The following is a 22,923-nucleotide window of genomic DNA, read 5'->3' as shown; positions in this document are numbered from 1 at the left end:
GTCACTCTGACGCCCTGGGGAGGCGTCAGGATTTACCGCACCTGCACAGTGACTCCTAGTGGGCTGGTGAAGACAGCTTTTGTCCGTCGGGATCCTGATCCTGCAGGATTCTGTTGGCAGTGGTCGCTGTGTCCAGACCTGGGCTCAGCTTGGAGCATGTGAGCGAGGTGGCCCTCGTGTCGGGGATCAGAGGCCAGCGGGGCTGCCCTGGTGCCGGGTCGGGGGATCCTTACAACAACCCCTTGGAGCGGGTGGGCGGGCCCCACTGCATGGCCAGGGAAACTGAGACCCAGAGAGGTGACTTGCCTTGGGCCCCACGGCCTGACAGGGGCACCGCTGGAGTTTGATCTGCTCTGGCGTCTGGACTCCGCAGTGTTGGAGGGCGGGTGGGTGGGCGCAGGGAGGGAGGGGAGGCGAGTCTCGGAAATAGAAGCTGCCCCCGGCAGGGACAGCTTGGCCGGCAGAGAAGCGGTGAAGGTTGGTGGAAAGAGCCGCCACGTTGGGCACCTGGTGGCCGCCGGGCCTCGCTCCAGAGGCCGGCAGTCCTGAACGGAAGAGCCCAGAGACCCAGCCGTCTCTGGCCACCCCAGGGGTCCCAGCGTCTGCTCCCTCTGACCTGGCCTGGCCTGGCTCGGGCTATGTCTGGGTCACAGCGGGCGTGTCCCAGACATGCACCCTGAGGCCAGCCACCCCGATGCCGTCCTTCCCGGGAAAGGGACGCCGGCCCGTGTCGCAGCAGCCCTTTGTAAAAGCTGGGGCGAGAACCCCCCCAAAACACAAAGTTGGAGGCGACCCCACATTTCTGCTCTCCTGTTTGTTCTCAGGGTCCCCAGAGGCAGGGACACAAGTTCTCCCCCTCACCCCCTGCGTTTTATTTTAACCCTGCCACCACCGATTCTGCGTGAGCAGCACTGCAGGGGCGGCCCACACCAGGCGCTGGGAGCACGTTAGCCCTCCGCTTCTTAGAACCGGAGCGAGGATTCTCCGCCCGCCAGCCGCGTACGGGCCCGGAGCCACCTGGAACGGAGCCCAATCGGAGATGATACGTTTTTGACTTCTCCAGAGCCGCCGGCCCCCCTGCCGGCCCCCCCCCCCCAGCCCTCCCCGGCCCCGGCCACTGGCAGACCCCGAATCAGACCGATAACTTAGCATTTTCATTTAAGCCCATCTGACAAATCGTTTTAGACGGAGAAAGCAATACTGCATCTTTAAATGGCTACTTTGTCCGCGCGTCTCTGGGCGCTGTAAAAAGTCCTTTGTTATCTGTGTCTAGACAGCATGCCAGCGGGATATTTGGTCTGCGTGAGGGAGAGATCTGACAAGGTTGAATTCATTTACCGGCTTATTTAAAGCAGAATTTCAAAACACTTGCTCATAAACTGTTTGCGGCCCGGACTGCCCCAGCCTCCCCCTAAGCCCACACTGGCTTTTCTTGTTTTATGTAATTTTCCCCCTGTTTGGGCAGCTCGCGAGGGCTGCAGCCGGAGCCCTGGCGGGGAGGAGGCGCGGGGTGACCGCGGCTCGCCGCTCTTTTTCTTTCTTTAATTGTCCTCTTTATGACTGTCTAGACATCCTGCAGATGTACTTTCGCAGGGAAATGGCTTTTCCCTCTGGTTGCGGGACGCCGAGTGCGAAGGTGGACCACCGGCCCCTTCCCCAAACTGTCCTCCGGCGAATCTGCCCCCCCGAAATCAAGGCGCTGCGCTTCCCAGCAGTTCTTTGTGTTTATAACACATTTACTTGACTGTGCTAATTTTACACCATCACCAAAAAAAAAGAGAGAGAGAGAGAGAGAGAGAAAGTGACATTCCTGGCTTTCTTCCCTGTGCGGGTGGGCAGAAACCCCTCCGTCCAGCCCCTTCCCGAAACTTTCCCCAGTTCTTATCACTTTTGCCTTTCTTTTTTTTTTGGTGGCACATGTAGACAAATCAAACATCAGAGGTTGGCTCTTTTAAGGGTGACAGTATCAGGGCACCTTGAATGGGTCCAAGGTTTTAGTTCGACGAAATAGATGCATTCATTAACCTCGTTGCCATGGAGACTGGGTGATTGCCGCGGGGGTGGAAAGGGGACGGGCTCTGGGCAGTGGGAGCCGAGGGTCCGCTGCGGGTGAGGGGGAAGCCACCATGGCCGTCCCTGCAGGACCTGAACCTGCCGGTGCCCGTGTCCTAGCCGCCGGGAAAGTGGGCCACTTCGGGCTTCCTCCGACTCCGACGTGTGGGGGAGGTTTCCCGATTTCTCCCCCCGTGGGCGGCCGCAGAGACCGCGCATTTAGGAAATGGAGTTGAGTTACAGTCGGGGTATGTGTTAGGGACACTGGGGGGGGGGGAGCAGGATGGAGAGGCAGAGAGACCACATGCCTTACCCCCCACCAGATGCCCGCCGCCCCTCACTGACCCCTGAAAACTATTGTCATTGCTGTTGACAGGGCTGCGAAGCCATGAGTTTCCACCCAGCAGGCATCCGTCTGCCTGGGGGTTTCACGTGGTAGGGGGCACACAAGGTGGGAGGGGGTTGAGGGCGGGTGGCTAGAGGTCTCCTGGGACCCCTAAACTGCATCTCATGTCTGCCAGGCCCAGCGAATCCAGCCTATCAGCCCTCGGCGGGGCTGGGGGACTGGGGGCTGGGTAGGAGGCAGGACGCAGAGAAAATAACGTCCCAGAGCACGGGGGGCAGGGGGGAGGATCCTTTTCTTTCTCCTCCCCACACAGACCAAAACCGAAGCTGATCCTGCCACTCCCTTGTGCCGCCCGCACGGGCCTCTTATACTGTTCCCGGCAGGGATGGAGAGTTGGAGCGTCTTCGAGTCTCTTGAGAGAGAGAGACTCTCCCTGTTAGGCAGAGTCAGGTGGCCGAGTTTGTTCTGAGTTAACGTAGTCACTGAGGTCTCTACCCACCCCCACCCCCTTGCCCTCACCGGTACCGGAGCACCCGTCTTCAAGGAGAAGAGTCCAAAATGAAGAAAGGAGGCCTTCCTGTAAGAGGCAGACCAGAGCAGCATTCCCAAGTTTGTTGTGCGGAGGTGCCCGGGCGAGAACGGGGCATCCGAGAGCTGGCAGACGCGTTTCTGCCTTGGGGTCATTACGGGAGAACGATGACACTGACGTTAACCCAGTCACGGGCCAGAGTGGCAGAGATGAGCGGCACTGGCATTGACATTTTCCTCCCAAAACTGACGTTTTCCACCATGTTAGGAATACACTCTTGGCTTGAGTTTTGGGGGGCTACTTTTTTATTTTTTGCATTAAAAGAAAAATTTTTTTTATTCTTGAGAGAGAGAGACAGCGTGAGCAGGGGAGGGACAGAGAGAGAGGGAGACACAGAACCCGAAGCAGCTCCAGGCTCCGAGCTGTCAGCACAGAGCCCGACACGGGGCTCGAACCCACAAACCGAGAGATCATGACCTGAGCCCAAGTCAGATGCTTCACCGACTGAGCCACCCAGGCGCCCCTTTATGCACTTTTCATTTTTTTAAATAATTGATCACGTCCCCTGCTGCTCCTCTTCCTTTTAACGAGCGGCACAAGATCCCCTTCCTCCGAGAGCGCCGCAGTCTGTGCGGGGAGACATGAGCCGTGACCGCCCTCTCCAGCGTGTCGGTGGCCCGGACGCCGCAGAGCCCGCAGCTGGAGAGACGGGATTTTAAAGTCTCCGTGTTGGAGCTCCTCCTGGCCTTTCCTTGGTTCGCCGCTCTGCAGAGTTGGAGAGGCCGGGGTTTCGGGTGGCCTCGGTGTGCTCCTTATTTAGGAGGCGAACTGCTGCTCATTTGTCAGGCAAAACAGATGCGCGAGGCGACAACATCTATTTTCATAATTCGAAACAAATCTGGCGCCGCCTTCCTTCTCAGCGAGGCCCGCTCATGCAGAAAGCCCCGCTCCCGGCAGCGCTGAACTCAAATATTTATAGCTCTGCAGTTGAACTTTCTTTCCTCCGGGATGGGCCGGGTGCCGCTGGCGGGGGAGGGGACTGTGCGCCCCGGCCCTCCCTAGGTACTGGTGCTGTTGCGAGGATTTTTTTTTTTAATTTTTTTTAATGTTTACTTATTTTTGAGAGAGAGAGAGGATGACAGAGTGCGAGTGGGGGAGGAGCACAGAGAAAGGGAGACACAGAATCCAAAGCAGGATCCAGGGTCTGAGCACAGAGCCTGACGCAGGGCTCGAACCCACGAACCGTGAGATCGTGACCTGAGCTGAAGTCAGCCGCTTAACCGACTGAGCCCCCCAGGTGCCTCTTTTTTTTTGTTTTAATTTTAGAAAGGAAGGGGTCAGGGCCTCAGCCAGTCAGGGGATTGTGCTTTGCCGCATCAGTGGGTCGTCTTGTCTTGCAGGTGTGGGGGGCTGTTGGCTAAGGTGCCGTGTTCCGTGTCATTCGTCACCGAGCGGGGGCAGTTGGTGGCTGTGCTAGGAGGGACACCCCCCACCCCCGACCCACCCCTCACCCCCACCGGGCAAGCGGCTGGCTCCCCCAACACTCCGCGAAGACCTTGCTTTGGTTTGCAAGGGAGTGTGAGGGGCATCTCCCCATTTGACGGATGAGAACACCAAGGCTCAGAGAGGAGCAGCCAGCCGGGAGGCTGCGGCAAGCGGAAGGCACAGGTGGCCCCCTGCCTTGGAGGCCGGGTCCGGACACGGGACACGAGTTGTCCGGATGCTGCCAGAGTCTCTCATCCCCAAGCACAGCCGCGGTAGCCTCCCGCTGAATGTCGCCGCGGAAGCAGGACGTGCAGGTCATCCCACCACAGACGGTGGGCCCCCGTGTGGGGAGGAGGGTTACCTGCTCCTGCGTCACAGGGGGGAGCTCCTTTGTGCCCCTGGAGGGGAGACTTAGACTCGGGGGGGGGGGGAGCAGACAGAGACGCGGTTTCCGATGCTGGTGATGCCGGGGGGCAGGGGGGAGGAGGAGAAGGGGGGTGGTCTGCAGGGGCCGTGACCCCAAAGGCTTTGGGGGGGGGTTGCTGACACCTGCCTGAGACTGGAGGCTGGGATGAACTCAATGGGAAGCTCTGGGTGGGAACCTGGGGCAGGGGGGGCGGTGTTCAGAGGCACAGCCCTGCCGGCTGCGGGACCTGGAGCGGGTGCCGACCTGGCTTCCGTGCCCTGGTCTGTAAGACAAGGCTGAGCAGTGTGGACGCGTCTAGAACAGCCAGTGATGGTCCTGTCTCGCAAGGTGCTCCCGCTGGGGTGCGGGTCCTGCTTCTACAGCGTCTGTGGATGCACCGTTCCCTGGAATAACATTTCTTTAGAAAAGAGTGGAAGCTTCTCATTCCCGGGACCGCCCTGGTGCCCAGCGTGTCCCTGTGGTCACCCAAGTCAGGGAAGCATCTCTCTTTCTTTCTTTTTTTAAGCTTATTTATTTTGAGAAGCAGAGAGTACAAGTGGGGGAGTGAGAGAGAGGGAGAGAGGATCCCAAGCAGACGCCGCCCTGTCAGCGCAGAACCCGACGCAGGGCTCGAACCCACAAAGCCGTGAGATCATAACCTGAGCTGAAAACAAGAGTCCAAAGCTTAACGGACTGAGCCCCGCAGGCGCCCCAAGTCCCTCCCTCCTTGTAACCTGCACACGTAAGCGGGGGGTCCGGGGGGCTCAGGGGACCTTATATGTGGCCCCTTTACTGCCCTGGCAGGAAGGACGCCCAGGCCGGGTGAGGGTGCCCTCCGGGTCTCAGGCAGGGCTGGTTTGGGGGGCGGGTGGATCCTGGTGGCAGAATGACTTCTGGAGGCTCGGGTTCTCATCACCCCCGTGATTGTTCCCCCGGATCAATGCAGCGCGCTGGGAAGTCGGAGGCACGTCGCCCGTATCCAGGCCCTGGGCAGATACGACTGACCGTTGGCAGCAGGCTTTCCAGGCCTGTCTGTGCTAGAGGGCAGGGTGGACGGCAGGGGGTCCCAGGCCCAGGGCTGGGGCAAAGCCTGTTAGCTGGAGAGCGGGCAGAAAAGGGGTCCCCGGCCCGGCAGAGGGCACAGCGTGGCCGTTTGGAGCTCCTTTGGACCGCTGCGGCTGTGGCCCCCGAGACTGAAGGCGCGTGGCCCCTGGGCGGGTCCCCGGCTTGCAGCCTCCTGTGTGCTTGGGTGAGGGGGTCTCAGGCCGTGACTGCCTTTGCCTTGGAGGCACAGGCCAGAGGTGGTTGTAAACACCAGTTTTGGACTCTAGGCGCACACTTCCTTTCAGAAAGCCTTTATCCTCCTTTCTCGTTGACCCGAACCCCACAGACGCTTGGGTTTTCCTTCTCCCTCCAGACGGGGGCCTGTATCCAAGGTGGGCTGTTGCTCCTTGCTCACACGCACTCTTGTCATAAGCATTTATGAGGCGCCTGCTGTGTGCTTCTGTGACCAGGGCCGCTGAGGCAGCTTGAGCCCTCGGAAACTCCCTGTCCGGGTGTGAAACGGACAAGCGCCGTTCCCCAAACCGTGTGCTTTCAAATCCGATCTTTAGACTGGGTTGTTTTATTGTTCTTTGAACCGGTCGTGTGTGACTCAGGTCTTTGCTGCCGTCTCCGTGTTGGGGCCTAATTAGGAATCTCTCGTTGCCTGGCTGGGTTTACTGGGCAGCTGTGTGCCGGGCACTGTGCTCGAGCCCCCCCCCCCGCTCCCCTACTTCGTCCAGGCTCTCCCAGCCTCAGTGCTGCGGACATCAGGGCAGGACCGGCCTTTTCGGCGGGGTGTCCTGGGCCCGGGGACGTTTAGCAGCACCCCCGGCGCCTCTACCCACTGAACACCAATAGTACCCCTTCCGTTTGGGGACAACCACACGTGTCTCTGGACCCATGCCCCTGGGGGGCAGAAGTGTCCCCAGTAGGAATCACTGCTTTCACCCTCAGGTCCTCCCCTGGGGGTGGCTGAGGGAGTGTGGGCAGGCCGGGCGTCTCTTTGTCCAAAGCCTCAAAAGCCGGTGACGACAGGCCTCGGCAGGCGGCTGGTCGGGAGCCCCGCATGGTAGCGCGCCCAGAAAGCTCATTGCGCGGCCTGGCTGAGCCTCAGCGGCCGAAAGTCTCCCCGCCGGTGCGTCCGGTGGGCAGGGAGGTCACTCCACCCACTCATCCTGCCAGGTCTGTGGGGCTCAGGGGGGCCGCCAGCCAGACCACCTCTCAAGCATGGACGGCCCCCTGGCCCTCACCCTCTGGGCTGGTGCCTTGAGCTGACCCTGGCCGAGTGACCCAGTGTGGGTCCCTGGCGATGCTGGGGCTCCCAGGGACACCCCCTCCCCGCCCTGAGGACGGGGAGGCTGGCCCTGGCCGTTGGCTCTGCCAGGGTAGCTCTCTTCTCTGGTCTGTCCATTTCGCGTGTGACCCGAGCGGGGGGCTCCTGAGGCCCGTTGTCCAGCGGGTTTATTCTTTTCCCAGGCTCGTTGGGGACCCCAGTCGCTTCAGGGATCTCTGAGCCACTCAAGGTGCCAGCTGCCCCCTCCCCCCATCTCTCTTGCACTGTCATCAGCTAAGTATTAGGCTCCCACATTTGCTTTTACACCCTGGACTTCAGCTCAGAGTTTACTTGGGCAAGTGATTTGCCCGCTGAAGGAGAGAAAGCCTGGCCAAGGTCGCCAGTCCGCAGCAGGCGCTTGTGAAAAATCCAGAACCCCGCGGATTCCACCCGTGGGGCCCCGTGCGTGCGCTTCGCGGGCCCCAGCCGCTGACCCTCCTCCTGCCCGCGAGCCGTCTGCCTTGCCCTGGATCGTGATGAACGTACCTACCTCAGGGCATTTGCACTGGTCATTCATGCCACCAGGCACCTTCTGCCCGGCTTTCCTTCCCTGTCACGTCTCTGAGAGTGCTCCTGACGCCCCGACCCAGGGACCCTCGTCGCCGGGCACCGTGCTCCGCGCCCTCTGTGTTCTCGGCCGAGCGCTGGGAGCCGTTGGTGCTCGTCCGTGTGTTTGCTGGCCCAGCGTCGGTCCCTCCAGTCGGCGTGAGCCCCGCGGGGCCAGACGGCTGCCTCTGAGCGAGCACAGCACCCATCTCGGATGCGAGGGACCAACGTTCCTCACGGACCGGCTCTGGCTCACTTCTGGGCTTCCTGAGAAGACAGGCCAGCCTTCTTCGGGAAGAGGACACTCAGGTGTCCTCAGAGATGCCCGTGTCCTTGGAAGGTCCCCGCAGCTCCTGACCTTTCTGTGCCTGAGCTGAGCCCCAACGGGGGTCCCACTGGCCATAGATGGACACTTCCCAGTGATCCTTTACCTTGGGGAGCCAGGGACCCTCCGAGACATCGTCTTGGGGACATCTGATTGTGTTGGGGGTGCAGTGATCCTTCATGTCGGGGGCCCCCAAGCTGCTCTCTTGGCCCCTTGGCAAACAAGTTGCGGGTTCTTTGCCCTTTGCGGGGGGCGCAGGAGAGAGCCACGGGCAGCCGGGGCTGAGACGCCCCTTAAATTCTTTCTCCATTTCTAAATTTTAAATGGCGTGTTCCGAATGTAATCTTCGAACCTGGGAGCCAGACCTGCACGTGGAAGGGTGACAGCTGAGAGACGGTTTTGTTCGGCTGGCCGCGGCAGCCAGACGGCAGATGCTGCTGCGAGCCGGGGAAGGGGGGAGGCTGGGCGAGGGGGAGGCGGCTCCCGTTTCGGCTCTTGCCGCCCCCGCCCCCACCCCTGCAGTAAAGCACCCTCCTAGTGCCAGGCCTGGGCCACGCCCTGGGGACCGCTCGGGTCTGCTGGCATTGCCCTCGGCCAGGGTGAGGCTGGGGCCCCAAGGGATAGGGCCGCCCCCCCCCCCATATTTTTCCTTTAAAAAAAAAACTTCTCGATTTGGTACAATTGTGAGTTTGCAGCATTTGCAGAAAGGTCACACGGAGAGAGCTCGTGAGGTGAGGACTTTGAAGGGGTCAACCGCTGGCACAGGCCATCGACCCCACCCAGACGGCCCACGTGACACGCACTCGCCTGAGTGAGCGTGTATTTGGGCGGCTGCACGTGCGTGTCTGTGTGTGTTTGGCTCTGCGCAGTTTATCCCACCCTTCTGTGGCTACGCCCCCTCCCACCCGTTCCCTCTCTAACCCCCATGGCAGCCTGCCATCTGTTCCTCTCTCTGATTGTGTCAGCTTGGGAATGTTCTGCTCACGGAAGCTTCCGGGCGCAGCCTCTTGGGATTGGCTTCTCTCACCCCGGTAATTCTCTGCGGGGCCATCCAGGTAGTTGGTGGACCCCCGCCTCCTTCTCACTGTGCATATTCTGGAAGGTTCCTGTACCGCAGTCAGGCTCACCGGCCGCCTGCTGGAGAGCGTCAGGCGGCGTCGCGTTCGCGTTCGGGGCTGTTGCAGATAAAGCTTCGGCATCGCTGCGCGGGGCTTTGCGTGAGCGCGGGTCTCTCTTCTCCGGGGTCAAGGCCCAGGAGTGCGGCTGGGCCTGGGGTAGGGCATTGCAGGTTTAGTTTTGCGAAGGGCCCTTCCCTTTTGGTCAACACCCGTGTATCCTCCGGCCTCTGGGGGGAGTGAACGCCTTCCTGTCTCAGATGCTTGCTGTGGGCCGTGCGCCGGGCCGGCCAGCGGGTGAGCCCCCGGGATGCCTTGGGGGCAGGGTCGGGCACAGGCTGGCCAGCGGGTGAGCCCCTGGGACGCTGTGGAGGCAGGGGCGGCGAGGACGTTGGTGGCACTCCCTTGCCAGCAAGCCCAAATCCGCAGTGAACAGGCCAGCACATCAATGAAGATGAATCTGTCGTCCTACCCAACACGTACCTACATGCCGCATGCTTTCTGGGTGCCTTACGATGTTCTCATAGGCCAGTGAGGTGGGGCAGCCATTCGCCCCAGATGATAAAGAAGCAAGGCACAGAGTGCCACAATGAGATGGAGCCAGAAAAAAATCCAGACCCCTGTCAGTGCACTGCATTGCCCCTCGTGGCCAACACAGGCCATCAGGAGATCTGGAGGTCAGAGGTTTAGTATGTTCGGATCGGGCCATTGGGATGCCTCCTTGATGTGGTAACATGGAAAGCCATGCAAAGATCCCAGGACCAAAACTGCATGTGCAAAGGTCCTGGGGCGGGAACAGGAAAGAGGCCAGCGTGGCTGGAGAGTTGGGAGCAAGGGAAGGAGGTGGGAGGGACAGAAGTTGCACAGGCCTCGTAGGGTTTTAATCCGAGCGTGAGTCAGTGATTCAAACAAACTGCTCTGTGTGCTGGGTGCAGACTGGACTGGGGTCGGGGGTGTCCACATGCCATGGAGGAGGCCGGGACATGCAGAGGACACGGAGGTAAACTCTGGTCTTGAGGGATGACCCCTGCATCTCCCCCAGCTCTGCCTTGCGAGAGCAGGCCCCCCAGCCAGCCACCCCCTAGGGCTCCCGCGTGGCTCTGTCTCCCCGTGGATTTTTCTTGTTGTTTCTCTGCTCCTTGTCTCCACACCAGCTAGTGTCATACAAATTCAGTCTACCTGCTGCTCAGTATCAGCCCCCCAAGATCATGTAATAAATGGCCACCGACTACTTCCTAGCCCTCAAGCCTTGTCTGGTCAGGTGAGTTGCCCACATTTTTAAATCTGACCACAGCCGCCGATTATTATGCCCGTGCTGGGTGCCGGCTAGTGTTGAGGGGGCTCCGCAGACCTCTCCTGGCTCAGTCAGTCTCCACAGCCCGGGAACTTACACATTATGAACCCGTCTTTATTTCTGACGGGGAAACACTAAGGCAGGAGGCCCAGGTGACTGCTGAGGCCACACGCACGGGATGCAGCAGCGTCTGGATTTGAATCCAGAGCCGGGCCACTCGCCTCCCACAGCTTGGCCGCGGCCGCGTCCCCGTCCCCGCGCAGAAAGGGCGCCTCCGGGAGCTTCTCCTTCCTCCCGAGAACCGGTGGTTAGAACCTGCGTCTTGCCAGCCGTTGGGGTTTTCTGCTTCTGGAAGATGCGGGCTTCAGGAGGAAGGGATTCTAAGGGCTGGAATAGCCCTGCTCACGGGGTGGGGCCCGGGGAGGCGGCGGGTGTCTGCGAGGCTTGTCACTGCCCGTCACTGCCCGCTGGGGATTTGTTTTGACTGTCACCTGAAACAGAGGACGCGCTCATGCAGAGTCACAGGGAGGGAGTTGGCAGATTTAGACCCCAGTCTCTCATACACACGCACGGAAAACACCCAGACACACAGACAAATACTCGGAGACACAAGCACACAGATGATCGCAGATGAGAGACAGATACAGAGACGTCTCCCGCCCTCAGACTCCCAGACCCCCAGAGAGAAGCAGAGACTGACACTCCTTTTCCCACGGGCTGGCGGGGGGGGATGGGGGGGTGGTGGAAGAAGTGATGTCACTCCCCCGTCTCAGGCCCCGCCCACCGTCCATGTGTCCAACCTTGTTTCCTAGAACCTCCCCACAAGGCTGTAAGACAGTCTGGCGGCCAGGAATGCACCGTCTTTCGTCCCGAGTCGGGATCCTTCCGGTGGCCAGCAAGGTAGCACTTGTGTGAGGTCCCCTGCCAGCCCCGCCTGGCGTCTGGTGGTCTCAGGTCTCTGCCGCCTCGCTGCTGCTCCTCAGAGGCGAGCGGAGGCGGGAGAGTGAAGGGCTCCTGTTGATTTACCGGGGCTGCCTGGAGGCGGCGGTTGTGGCTCCTGCTGCGTTTCTTGTCTGCTCTGATTCGAGATCGTGGTTAGCGCACCCGGCCTCAGTGCCCCGGGCCTGCCAGGAGCCCTGTGTGAGCTCGGCGTGTCGGTCTGTGTCTCCCAGCCTCACGTTTCTCGTCTCTAAAGTAGGGGGACAAGGACCAGGGCCGAGCCGGGTTGCCGCGGGGAAGGCTCAGTGAGACCACGGAGGACGAGCCGGCGTCTGCTCACGTTGGAAGGGCGCAGGGGATTTCAGATCGTTCGCCTGTCCCACGAATGAGTCCGGCCCCGTTTCCGGGAGCACAGATCTGAATCCTTCTCCTACAGAAGGGACAGATCGGGGTAGGATTTCGGGGGACTCGCTGGCCCGGAAGACCGCAGCTGTGCCCCGGGCCTGGCATGGAGTGGGTGCACAGGAGCAGGGCTGTGCCCCCCACCCCCCCAGGACAGGTGCCCTTAACAACTGTGGCTAAATTCCTGACGCTCAGCTCCTCTACAGGGTCCAGGTGTCATAGCTGGAAAACACCACAGCCTGGAGGCTTAAGGAAGAGAAATTTATTTTCTTTTAGTTCTGGAGGCTAGAAGTTCAAGTTCAAGTTCAAGGTGCCGGCAAATTCCGTTTCTGGGGAGAGCTCTCTCTTCCTGGCTGGTAGACACCGCCTTCTCCAAGTCATCACCTGGCCTCCTCGATGTGTGAGTGCAGAGAAAGTGAGCTTTCCTGTGTCTCTCTTCCTTTTTTTTAAATTAATGTTTGTTTATTTTTGAGAGCGAGAGAGACAGAGCACAGGTAGGAGAAGGGCGGAGAAAGAGGGAGACACAGAATTGGAAGCAGGCTCTGAGCTGTCAGCACAGAGCCCGACACGGGGCTCAAACTCCTGAACCGTGAGATCATGACCTGAGCCGACTGAGCCACCCAGATGTCCCCCGTGTCTCTTCTATAAGGACACTGATCCTCTAAACCCGAGGCCCCACCCTGATGACTTCCTTCAACCTTTCTTACTCCCTTAGAGACTTGTCTCTAAACACAGCCACACTGGGAGTTAAGGCTTCAACATGGGAATTGGGCAGGGGTGGGGTTGGGGGGCACAGACATTCAGTCCAGAGCCTGAGGCACCCCTCTGTCTGATCCAAACAGGATTTGGGGAAGCGGGCCGTCAGCAACCTCCTGTCCCCTGCAGGGTTGACTGTGAGCCCGGGCCTGGTGCCGGAGCCACTCTTCCGGGGAATTCAAGTCTTAGGTCGGTCCCACGGGTGAGGGCCCATGTGGCCGTGCGGTCAGGAGGTGGAGGAAAGAGCCAGAGAGGTGTGTGATGCATCTGGGTCTACCCCAGGAGCCCCTGCTCGGCTCCATGGTCCTTGGCTCCTAATTTTTTGCTGCCTGAGAACCCATCATGGCCCAGACACTAGGGAGAAACCAGTAAGGGGTGGGGGGGGCGCTCTGTCCCGTGGAGCCAGGAGTCCCACTTGACAGTGGCCTGGACTTGGTCTCACAGTAGAAGAATGTAGAATGGAGTAGGATATAGAAGTTGCTGTGGGGCAGCCAGGGCTGGGCTTGACCTTGGCCATCAGACCGCCTGTCTCCCTGCCGTGGCCCCGGGGAGACCCAGAGCAGCTGGGCCCCTCGTCCTGCGGGGAGGGGGCCGCCCGCGTCAGCGCTGAGACCACGTCAGATGGACCCTCGGAGGCCCTGGAGCACCGGCCGCAGTGACTGAAGAGCGCTGACAAGTGGCTGAATACCGCTCGCATTGTGGCTCCAGGTCCAGAGCGGCGCAGGTGGTCCAAGAGGCTGGGAAAGGGAGCCCAGCTCACGTCCCCTCCCGGGGCTGGCGCCCCAGCTCCCTCAGGAAACGCCCAGCTCTTGAAAATCGGTCAGTGAGAGAAACATCTGCTGGTTTTCAAGGAGCACAGGGGGCCTCCCCTCCCCGGGGCCAGGACAGGCACGAAGGTCCTGGTCAGCCGCACGCAGAAAACACGACACTCACATGCACCTGCCCGAATGGTTTCTGTAAAGAGTTGGAGATTTAAAGTTATCAACATTGGCCGTAAGAATGCACAGTGTAGAGATACAGAAAGGAAGAAGCGTAAGCCCCCCTTCCAGAAGTAGTTAACAGTGTGAGGATTATCTTCTCCTTTGCTGTGAAACCCGGCCCGTAGCTTATATGCGGTCTGTGTTTTCATGCTTCCCGCTCAAGAACAGTCGCTAACATCTGTCCAATGTCAGGCCTAGACCAGTAGTTCTCAGAGGGGGCAGTCCTGCCCCCCGGGGACCCTGGGCCACGTCCGGAGACAGTGTTAGTGGTCAGACCTTAGGGGTAAGCGTGCCCCTGGCATCCAGTGGGTAGAGGCCCTCTGACACCCAGGACGGCCCCCACCGCAGAGAGCTGGAAATGTGGGTGATGAAACCTATGCTAGGTGTGTGCATCCCTTGAGCGGCCCCGTCGGACGGCGGAAGGTGATGTCCGGGCTTTCCTTAGGGGTTCGGGTGACTTCTGATTGTTCGCTTCTTTACAAACCCTGTGGAGGTGCCATCACACATACATGCTCTCGGGCCCCTCTCTGCGGGACCCTGGAAGTTAAAATTGCTGGGTTGCAGGGCAGTGTGCATTTTAAAGTTTTATTTATTTTGAAGTGGGGGGCGGGGGATATGAGCGGGAGAGAGGCAGAGAGAGAAGGAAACAGAGGATCCAAAGCAGGCTCTGTGCTGACCGCACGGGGCTCAAACTCACGAACCGCCGGATCGTGACCTGAGCTGACGTCGGATGCTTAGCCGATTGAGCCCCCCAGGCACCAAAATGTCCTCCAAGAAGATTATGGGCGCCCGCACTGCCACCGGCTGACAGATTCACCCCTGCGACCCCCTCCCCACCATTTCTTCTCTGTTCTCCTCAGTTGACGAAGTGCATTTGATTTATTTTAAATAACTTTCCGGGGCCCCTTCAACATGACCATTGGCATAAACGGTTCTCTTCCCCATGAATTTACTCCATTCTGCCAATAACTCTCCCACAGTGATTGATGTTTTGCTGACAGCGGGTGTTTAAAGAAGTTCGATGTCAGTAACAATAGAAAAAAAAATCTCATTAGTTCTTTCCATTTGGATAATAGCAAGAAAGAGAGAAGGCCCTGCTTTGTCTTTCCTGAGGGAAGGAGCGTTGGGTCCCGAGGCTGGGCTGTCCCTGGAGTCCTCGACTCCCCATCCTGGTCCCACACGTGCTTCCGGCCCCGAGCTCACCCACGGGGCAGCCGCAGCCTCTCCGAGGCCACCCCAGGAGGTGACCTCAGGACGTGGGGGGCGAAGCCCCAGGGACGAATGAGCCTCCGCACACTCCTGCCATTTGGGCGTCAAAGGCATCTCCCCCGCTAACCGCGTGAACCTTCCTGCCCTCGGACGGGGCATCTCACCGGTTAGATGGAGACACACCCACAGGATTCGTGGACTGGGCTGGCGTCCTGTCCACGGAGGGTGTCGTGTCCTCTTGGCATACGTATCGTTGGGGTGCAGACAGGACAAGAGAGGGGTCCGGGCCTGGGCCTTGCCCTCTGCCTGGAGGCCATTTGCAGCCTTCTCTCATCTGCCTGGCGGACTCTCTCTCCCTCTCTGGTCACGTGCACACGCACACCTGCACACACTTCTGCTGGGCTTCCTCTCCACCCCCCGCCCCACCCCCCCCACCAGCTTTGGAGCACACAGCTGTCACCCACTGACTTAGGCCTAGAAGTTTTGTGTTGCAGCTGGCCCACTGGTCCCTGGTCTGTGCAGATAGTCGCCCACAGATGTAGATGATGCGTCCTAAGATTTCACTGAAAAAAATACGTACGTGTATGTGTGTGTGTGTTTTAAACAAAAACAGACTCATCCTATCTGGTGGCTTCCCCTTTCTGGCATCGGCGCGTCGTTGGGGCTGGTGCACACAGATCTGCTGGCTGTGGCTGGGTGCCGGCCCCTCTGGGGGGCATGGAAGTGGCCGCTGGTGATTTTAGCCCTTCTGGGCAAAACAGCAGTGCGCCTTCTGGACCCTCATCTGTGCACTCGAGAAAAAATGTGGTGGTTTATTCAGCATATTTCATGCATGTGCTGTCAGGGGAAGGTGCTGTTCCGGTGCTGGGGATGCAGGATACGCAAAAGGTCACCTCTAGAGACACTGACATTCTAATAGGGAGAGGCAGGAAATGAATGGCTGGACAGGCCACGTTAGCATTACTGGGTAGAGTGGTGGAAAGGAAAGCAGGCACAGGGTGTGGGGTCCCCCGGCTTGGGGACAGAGCCCTGCCCCAGGCAGGGTGCTCAGCGATGGTTCTTGAGGAAGGGACATTGGAACAGAGACCAAGGGAAGGGAGCAAGCACGTGTATTTGGGGAAAGACCATTCCAGGCAGAATAGCGGCGGGTGCAAGGCCCCTGCGGTGGGGACTGTGCTTGTCCTTTTACAGAACACGTGGTTAGAGTACTGTGAGCCAGAGGGAGAGTCCAGGAGTCCTGCATGTGGAGATAAATGCCCAGAAGTTGATGTGCAAGGTCAGGTGTGCATCCTTGACAGCTCTGAGAGCTAGCTAGTTTCCTGTCCAGAAGCACCCCGGGTTTATACCACCCGTGAGCTAGAGCCCTGGCAGTGGGGACCCACTCAGGTAAGCCTTGGGCAGCTACTGCGGATTCAGAGAGCCCCAGCCAGGTCTGTGTGACGAGAGGAGGGGGCAGGTTCCCTCCTGGAAATGCTGGCTCCACATCAGCTGATACAGCTTTTTTTTTTTCTTTATGTTTTTTATTTCTGAGAGACAGAGAGAGACAGCACAAGCAGGGAAGGGTCAGAGAGAGAGGGAGACACAGAATGTGAAGACAGGCTCCAGGCTCTGAGCTGTCAGCACAGAGCCTGACGTGGGGCTCGAACTCAGGAACTGTGAGATCATGACCTGCCTGAGCCGAAGCCAGACGCTTAACCGACAGAGCCCCCAGGCGCCCCCAGCAACTCTTAACCACGCCCACGTGAAGAGGGATCAGGTTGTCCCTCTTTCTTTCCTAGATGAGTGACTTGCCTGGCTACGGTCCCTGCAGGTGGCAAAGCTGCGATTCGAACCCAGGACCCTTTGGGCCAAACTTATTCTTAACTTGTACCCTGGGGTCTCTCCTTGACCGGAGGTGCGGAGCCTCAGTCCCCGCCCCCTCGCCGCCCGCCAGGTGACTTCTTCCGTGAGGCCACGGGACAGGCGGCCCCTCAGGGCGACGCGTTCAGGTATGGGCACCAGCCGCCAGCTGTATGCCTGGCACTGAGTAAGCACTTCGTAAGCGGTTCGGGCTGTTTTTTTAAAAATGAGAATCCTGGCCTAGATTTGCTGCCCACCTCTCAAACCTCAAAAGAAAGAGTCGTTTTCCCCCCGCCCCATAAATGGTTTTGCCCTAAGAAATAAATGTGCCGTTGGGGGGTGTTTGAAACGGCACCAGGAGTGATCAGAAAGTTATTCCTTTGACGGCTGGTTCAATTCTATTTGACATTCTAGGTGGGGAGGGAGCTGGGTTCTTATTCAAATGCAGGGAGGTGTAGGAGGGGGGCAGGGATGGAGTGGCTGGAGCCCCAGGCTGGCTGGGGCTCCGCCGAATGACAATGAAGCCTGCCCCAGTGGGTCCCATCCAAGCAGGTCTAACAAGATTAGATTTTCATAAATTTCAGACAGTGCCAATTCCTAATTCCTTGGTGTGCGGCCGGGAGGCCAGACAGGGCCGCCTGCACGGGCTGCTTGTTAGCCAGGAAGCAACCCGGCGGCCCCTCTGCTGGGAGCAGACACAAGGGGGGCTGGCGGAGGGGGGTCGTCTGGTCTGGAAACCTCCCGGGGGCTGGCGGGTGCCAGGTGGACAGTGGCCCAGCTCTCCAGCCGAGGAGGAACGGCAGAAGGAGCTCCGGCGCCCCTCTGCCGCCCCAGTGACTGACTGAAAGCGTGGTGACGGTCCCCCTGCCTACCTGGGCGGGAGGCGTGCTGCTCTTGCGTGTTTCTGACTACATACATACGCACGGGTGACGGATAACACCTGTGAGCACACGTCTGCACCCGCCGCCCACTCCCCATTTGCAGCTGGGCGTTGGCTGAACGGGGGTTTGTGCCTGGGCTCCTGAGCTTAGTTCTTCCAATCGAGGCTCTGTCCCTGAGAACAGTGGCCCACAAACTTGGATGCAGAAGAATTCATTGCATATTCACCTTAACTGACCCGATCCGGAACGCGGGCTGCAGACCCAGAGCCGTCGGCAGCGCCTGCCTTGGGGTCCCCAGTGGAAACCACTGATTTCCCATCACGTTGAGACCTGCTAGGTCCTCTTTCATGCGATACCGTCCCCTGTCACAGAAATAATTCCGTGTGCTCTTTCCATATCACACATCTGGTTGAGAGTCTGATAACTGTCTTAATATAGTCGGTTTCCTTTTTAAGCCACAGTTTTATTTAATTTTCATTTAAAAACCGTGTTCCGAGAGAGCGTCCTGGCTTCCCCGGGCTGCCAGGGGGGCTGCGCGGCGGGGCGGAGGGGGATCGGGCTTGGCCTGGATTCAGGACTGCTGCCTGGGCCGATGCTGCGCCCCGGGGGCTGCAGTGGGCGCTCAGAGCGGGAGGGCCTGTCCTGGCTGGCGCTCGGCATCCCCCGCAGAGGAGCTGGTCTCGGTTAGGGTCTCTCTGCAGTGCCCAGAGCTCCCCGGAGTGCCTGGTGTGACCTTCCCGCCCGTCCTGTGATCTTCCTCCACCGTGGGCGGGAGCCGGGTACCCCCACCACGAATGCTGGCTGCAGGGAACGCATGGCGGTGATGCCCCAGAGGGTCCCCGCCGGCTCCGTTCCATCGAGCCCCGTGGCGGGACCTGGGGTGTTTCCAGCCTGAAGCAGGGGGCGGTGGGCATGTTTGAATCCGCTTCACAGAAGGACGGTGAGGACTCAGTAAGGCGATGCTCATGCGCGCGTGTGGGCTGTGCCTGGCATTCTGGGGGCCCTGGGCGCACGCCGCCTCTCTCTGCTGTCGGGCCAGCTGGGAAAGGACCAGGGATGGGCGTGCACACCTCTCAAAGTGACTGACTGCGTCTGTCTCTGGAGGGGAAGACAAAAGGGAGGGTCAGGCCACACCGATGAGGCAGACGAGCCTGTTAATTTGAAATTATTCACCAGGAAAGAAAACGCTAAATTAGATTAGAGTGACCTTACTTTGCATGTGGAAGATGGGCTTGGCCACCACCCCCCAGAGCCTGCAACATCCATCACCCACCCCGAGGGGGAAATTAGGTAGAGAAATGGCAGAGCCGCTCCCCCACCCGCCCCACGGTGAGCAAGGAGCGGAGGGAAATGTGTTTCTCTCCCAAAGGTTCCTGGTGGGGCTGGGCCCGCGGAGCAGAAGTGGGACGAGTGTCTGTAAGTCCCTCATGGCCTTGCATCTGGCTGCCACCTGGGCTGACCATTTTGGATCCACCTCGCTCCAAGCCCCCAACCCCGGGGCACCCCCAGCTGGGCCGACCTTGGCGTTTCTAGGGCATCGGCCTGCATGAGGGTGTTGGGAGTGGGCCATGGTGACCGTGGAGTGCGGTGTCCTGCCCCGTCCATTGTCTCATCTCCTCCGAGCCGGGTCGTCACGGGGACTCAGCAGAGGTCTGGGTGGCCGGGGTCCCACGGCTTATAGCTGGAGAGACAGGGAGGCAGGACCAGGTGCTCCGGGCATGGGGAGGGGAAACCAAGGACCACTTCTGGAAAGCTGCAAGAACTAACTAGAACGAGACCCTCAGCAGACTCAGCCCTGCTCTTCCTGGGGGCACCTTCCCCCTGGGCCTCCGTGAGCTTATGTGCAAGGTGCCAGGGGTGACGGCTCCCGCCTCATGGACTTGGGGGAGATGGGCTCCGTGTGGAAGTCACAGCTGCTGGGTCATAATAACGGCTACAATGACTGAGGAGTTGGGGGCTGTTGCCCAACCCGCCCACCCCTCTTGCTCCGTCCGTCCACCTTTGGCCGTGAGTCCTGTGGTCATGGGAGACTTGAAATCCAGGCAGAGGGGCTGGTGGCGGTAGGACCCGCCCGAGGGTGCGCCAGGCCGGGCACTCGGCCCATGTCCTGCTCAAGGGCAGGTCTGTCGGGTTGCGGAAACGGAGGCGGGATCGGTGTGGCCCCGTGGCCCCATGTCCGCCATCAGCAGCAGGTCTGGAAACCCCCGAGCTGCCCGGCACTTGTAAGCCTCTGAACATGCTGCCAGCTGAAGGCTGGGCAGCCTCACAGACGGGTCTGGTTCTGGAGAGATCGGGTGTGGCCACGCCGGGCCGGGCTGCCTGCCTCTGGCGCTGGCCTGTCGGGCGGCTGGGGTTCCGAGCAGCAGCGCCTGTGTGGGGAGAGGGCTCTGCTCCGGTCCCCATGCCTGGCTGGGCGCAGCGGGGAGGAGTCAGCATGCTGAAGCCCCGGCCGGGCCCCTGCTCCTGGGGCCGGCAGGTGACGTCACGCAGAGCATGCTCGGGGCCAAGCAGGGGCACAGGCCTGTGCCAGGCAGCGCCCGCAGCTGTTCCTTTGTGGGGGGAGGGCGGGCTGTGGATGCACGTGGTCGCCAATCTGCCGCCTCCAGCAGGTGCTGCCCTGGTGCGTTTCCTGGAGAAGCAGGCTCAGTCCCATGAAGGCGGGGCCTCCCGGAAGGAGGCCCTGGAGTGCAAGTGCACCTTGGGGCCAAGGCCAGAACACCCAGCCCAGGCTGGGCCCTGCCTTGGGGGTGGGGGTGAACCAGCTGCACGCTGGGGTCCTCTTCCGGGCTCCTCGGTGCCCCCCACCCTCTTGTGCCGCTGGACTGTCCGGCAGGGCCCTGCTTAACCCGCTGTTTGTTGGCTTCTGGGTTTGGGCGTCCCTTGGTTTGCTGTGTGCCGGTGATGCCCTCCCCCCTCCTTTGGCCTTTGGCTTCCAGCATGTAGCCCCGAAATCTGTCATGGCTTCTCTTTTTCTGGGAGCTTTTCCCTCTCCTCGCCAGGAAATGCGGATTTCCTGGGTCCCGGTCAGACTGGGGTTGCAGCCCATGGAGAGAGAAGAGGCTCAGGGTGCTCACGTTAGTGTTTCTCGGAGCTCCGTGCCCCTTTCTGGGGGTGGCTGTCTCTGGACCCCAGCCTCCAGAGATGTGTCCTCCTGTCCTTTTGGCCCGGCCGGGGGCGGGGGTCAGGAGAGCCATGGAGGGCTTGTTCAGGCCCACAGGCCTGCCCCGTCTTCGCTGTCCCGGCCGCCCTGCCTCAGCTGCTGTCTCACTGCAACGTTCAGGGCCCTGGAGAACACCAGCAGGACGGCCAGGGCCTGGGACAAAGGCAGCCCGGCCGCACGGTCCCTTCCTCCAGGCCAGTGTGGGCAGGGCCCCTGGAGACAGCAGGAGGAGGGGGCAGAGGGGGGACCACTGCCGTGGTCCCGGTTGGGGTAAGGAGTGCACTGGGCTGGGGGAGGGGAATGGCAGGCCCCTCTGAGGAAAGAGGGCGTGGGGGCTGCACAAAGCGAGCTTGTGTGTCCCCTGAATGGGCGGCTTTATCCTGGGCCCTCACAGATGGGACCCTGGCCTTCGGGAGTCCAAGCAGGCGGCCGAAGCCCTGACCGGCCTGTCTGGGGAGGCAGGAGGTGTGGTTGCGGTCACTGGGTCCCGGCAGGGAAACAAGGGTGTCCCTCCTGTGGTCCTGGGCCACCAGGCAAGGCTCCCTGAAGGCCTCTGGCCAGCTCATCCTCCCTCCTAGGCCCCCCAGGGCACGATGGCACGCCCAGCCCCACCTGGGGACCAAAGCCACGGCCCAAGCCCCAGGTTGAATTCGCTGGGATGGAGGAGGAGGCCCTCTGTCCAGCAAGTGGGAGGAGCTGGGGGCCTGTCACATGACCTCTGCACCTGCTGTCTGCGCCTGTGAGACGGGACAAGGGTGCCCTGAGGATGCACTTGCTCCTGGCTGTGGCCACCATCATGCTTTGTTGAGGGGCATCCCTGTGCACTGCCGCAGGCCCCCACCCAACGTGACGGCCACTAATGTGCCCAGAAATTGTCCTATGTCCCCTGGTGGGCACACTCCCCCGACTTCATAATAGCAGGAGGCGTGATCAGTGCAGTGGGATGCAGTGACTGGTGCAGTGGGATATCCGGGACAGCCCGCCTGGGAGGAAGGGGGTGGCCAGGGCTTTGGAGAGGATGCTGGGAAGTGGGGTTCTGTGTGGAGAAGCTGCCGGGGTTCTTCGAAGGGTCACATTCCCACTTAGGACGCATCGCTTTCCTGCTGGAAGCCGGAGGAAACTGAGGCAGGAGAGGATGGACCCGGCCGCCCGCCCCTGCACCTGCAGCTTCAGGGTGTCTGTCTTGGTGAAAGAGCTGAGTCAGCGGCCCTGAGCTTGAACCTGTGCCCTGGGGAGCCCTCAGCTCATTGCCTGCTACCCTGCCCGGGTGGGCGGCCCCGGGCTGCAGAAGGCTGGCCTCCTGGGCCCCAGAGCTGCTGGCTGCCGTCCCTCGGCTCTGTGTCACCACTGGGTCCCCAGCACGACCGCTGCTGGCGTCCCGCCCGGTGCTGGGGGCTCCGCTGGCACCGAGCGCGGCCAGCTGCCGAGCCGCCGCGCCACAGACCCGCTCGAGTCAGCAGAAACCGCCCCGGCTCCGGCAGGATCAAAATAACCTCCTTCCTTTCCCAGTACTTGAGGGTTTTTCCGCCTTCGAGGGGAAAAACAAAACAACACCAAAAGAAAAAGAGAGGAGAGAGAGAAAAAAGAAACAAGAATTGCAGTGTCTGCAGCCACGCAGAATGTGGTTTTTCTGAGGCTTCCTTCCCAAGAGCTGGGGGGCTGGGGAGGGGGCTCCCCAGACATTCCTGTCCCGTCCAGGGTGGGGTGTGCTTGTGATAACTCTGTGTGTGTGTGTGTGTGTGTGTGTGCATGGTGGGGAGGGTGTCAGTGTGCTGTGGGGAGGGTGTGAGTGTGTGTGGGCAGTGGGGAGGGGGTGCGGTGGGGAGGATGTGAGTGTGCACGTGTCCTCACGCCGGGCGGGAGGTGTGCATGGGTGGGTGGGGTCTGAAGGCTCCACGGGGTGGGGCCCTGAGCCCCTGGCCTGCACGCACCCCCGGCTCATGTGTCCCCTCGGTCCTTGCAGCAGAACTGGAGTTCGTGGAGATCACCATCATTGTGGTGGTGGTGATGGTCATGGTGGTGGTGATCACCTGCCTGCTGAGCCACTACAAGCTGTCCGCTCGCTCCCTCATCGGCCGGCACAGCCAGGGCAGGAGGAGAGAAGATGCCCTGTCTGCGGTAAGTGCCCGGCGCCCCGCTCGGGCCGCTCACGGGACTAGAGGGAGGCGGCAGCCACAGGGGACCCGGCTGGCCAGGCAATGGAGGAGGGCGTTGGAGGTCCTGGCCGAGGCCCGAAGGGACGGGGCGGTGGGGAGGGCGCCCATGATCGCACCGCCACCACC

General features: G+C 60.6%; 1 protein-coding gene across 1 annotated transcript in view; it reads left to right on the top strand.

Annotated features, from left to right (window-relative positions):
• PMEPA1 (prostate transmembrane protein, androgen induced 1) overlaps positions 1-22,923 on the top strand; it is a 58,420-nt gene that overhangs the window by 25,971 nt on the left and 9,526 nt on the right. Inside the window, exon 4 of the mRNA XM_029917976.1 lies at positions 22,605-22,759. Coding sequence (XP_029773836.1) covers positions 22,605-22,759 — 155 coding nt within the window. The remainder of the gene's footprint in view (positions 1-22,604; positions 22,760-22,923) is intronic.

This window comes from Suricata suricatta, chromosome 12, assembly GCF_006229205.1.
Source record: "Suricata suricatta isolate VVHF042 chromosome 12, meerkat_22Aug2017_6uvM2_HiC, whole genome shotgun sequence".
Classification (NCBI taxonomy): domain Eukaryota; kingdom Metazoa; phylum Chordata; class Mammalia; order Carnivora; family Herpestidae; genus Suricata; species Suricata suricatta.
Note: the sequence above shows the minus strand (reverse complement) of the source record. Positions and strands in the feature narration are given on the sequence as shown.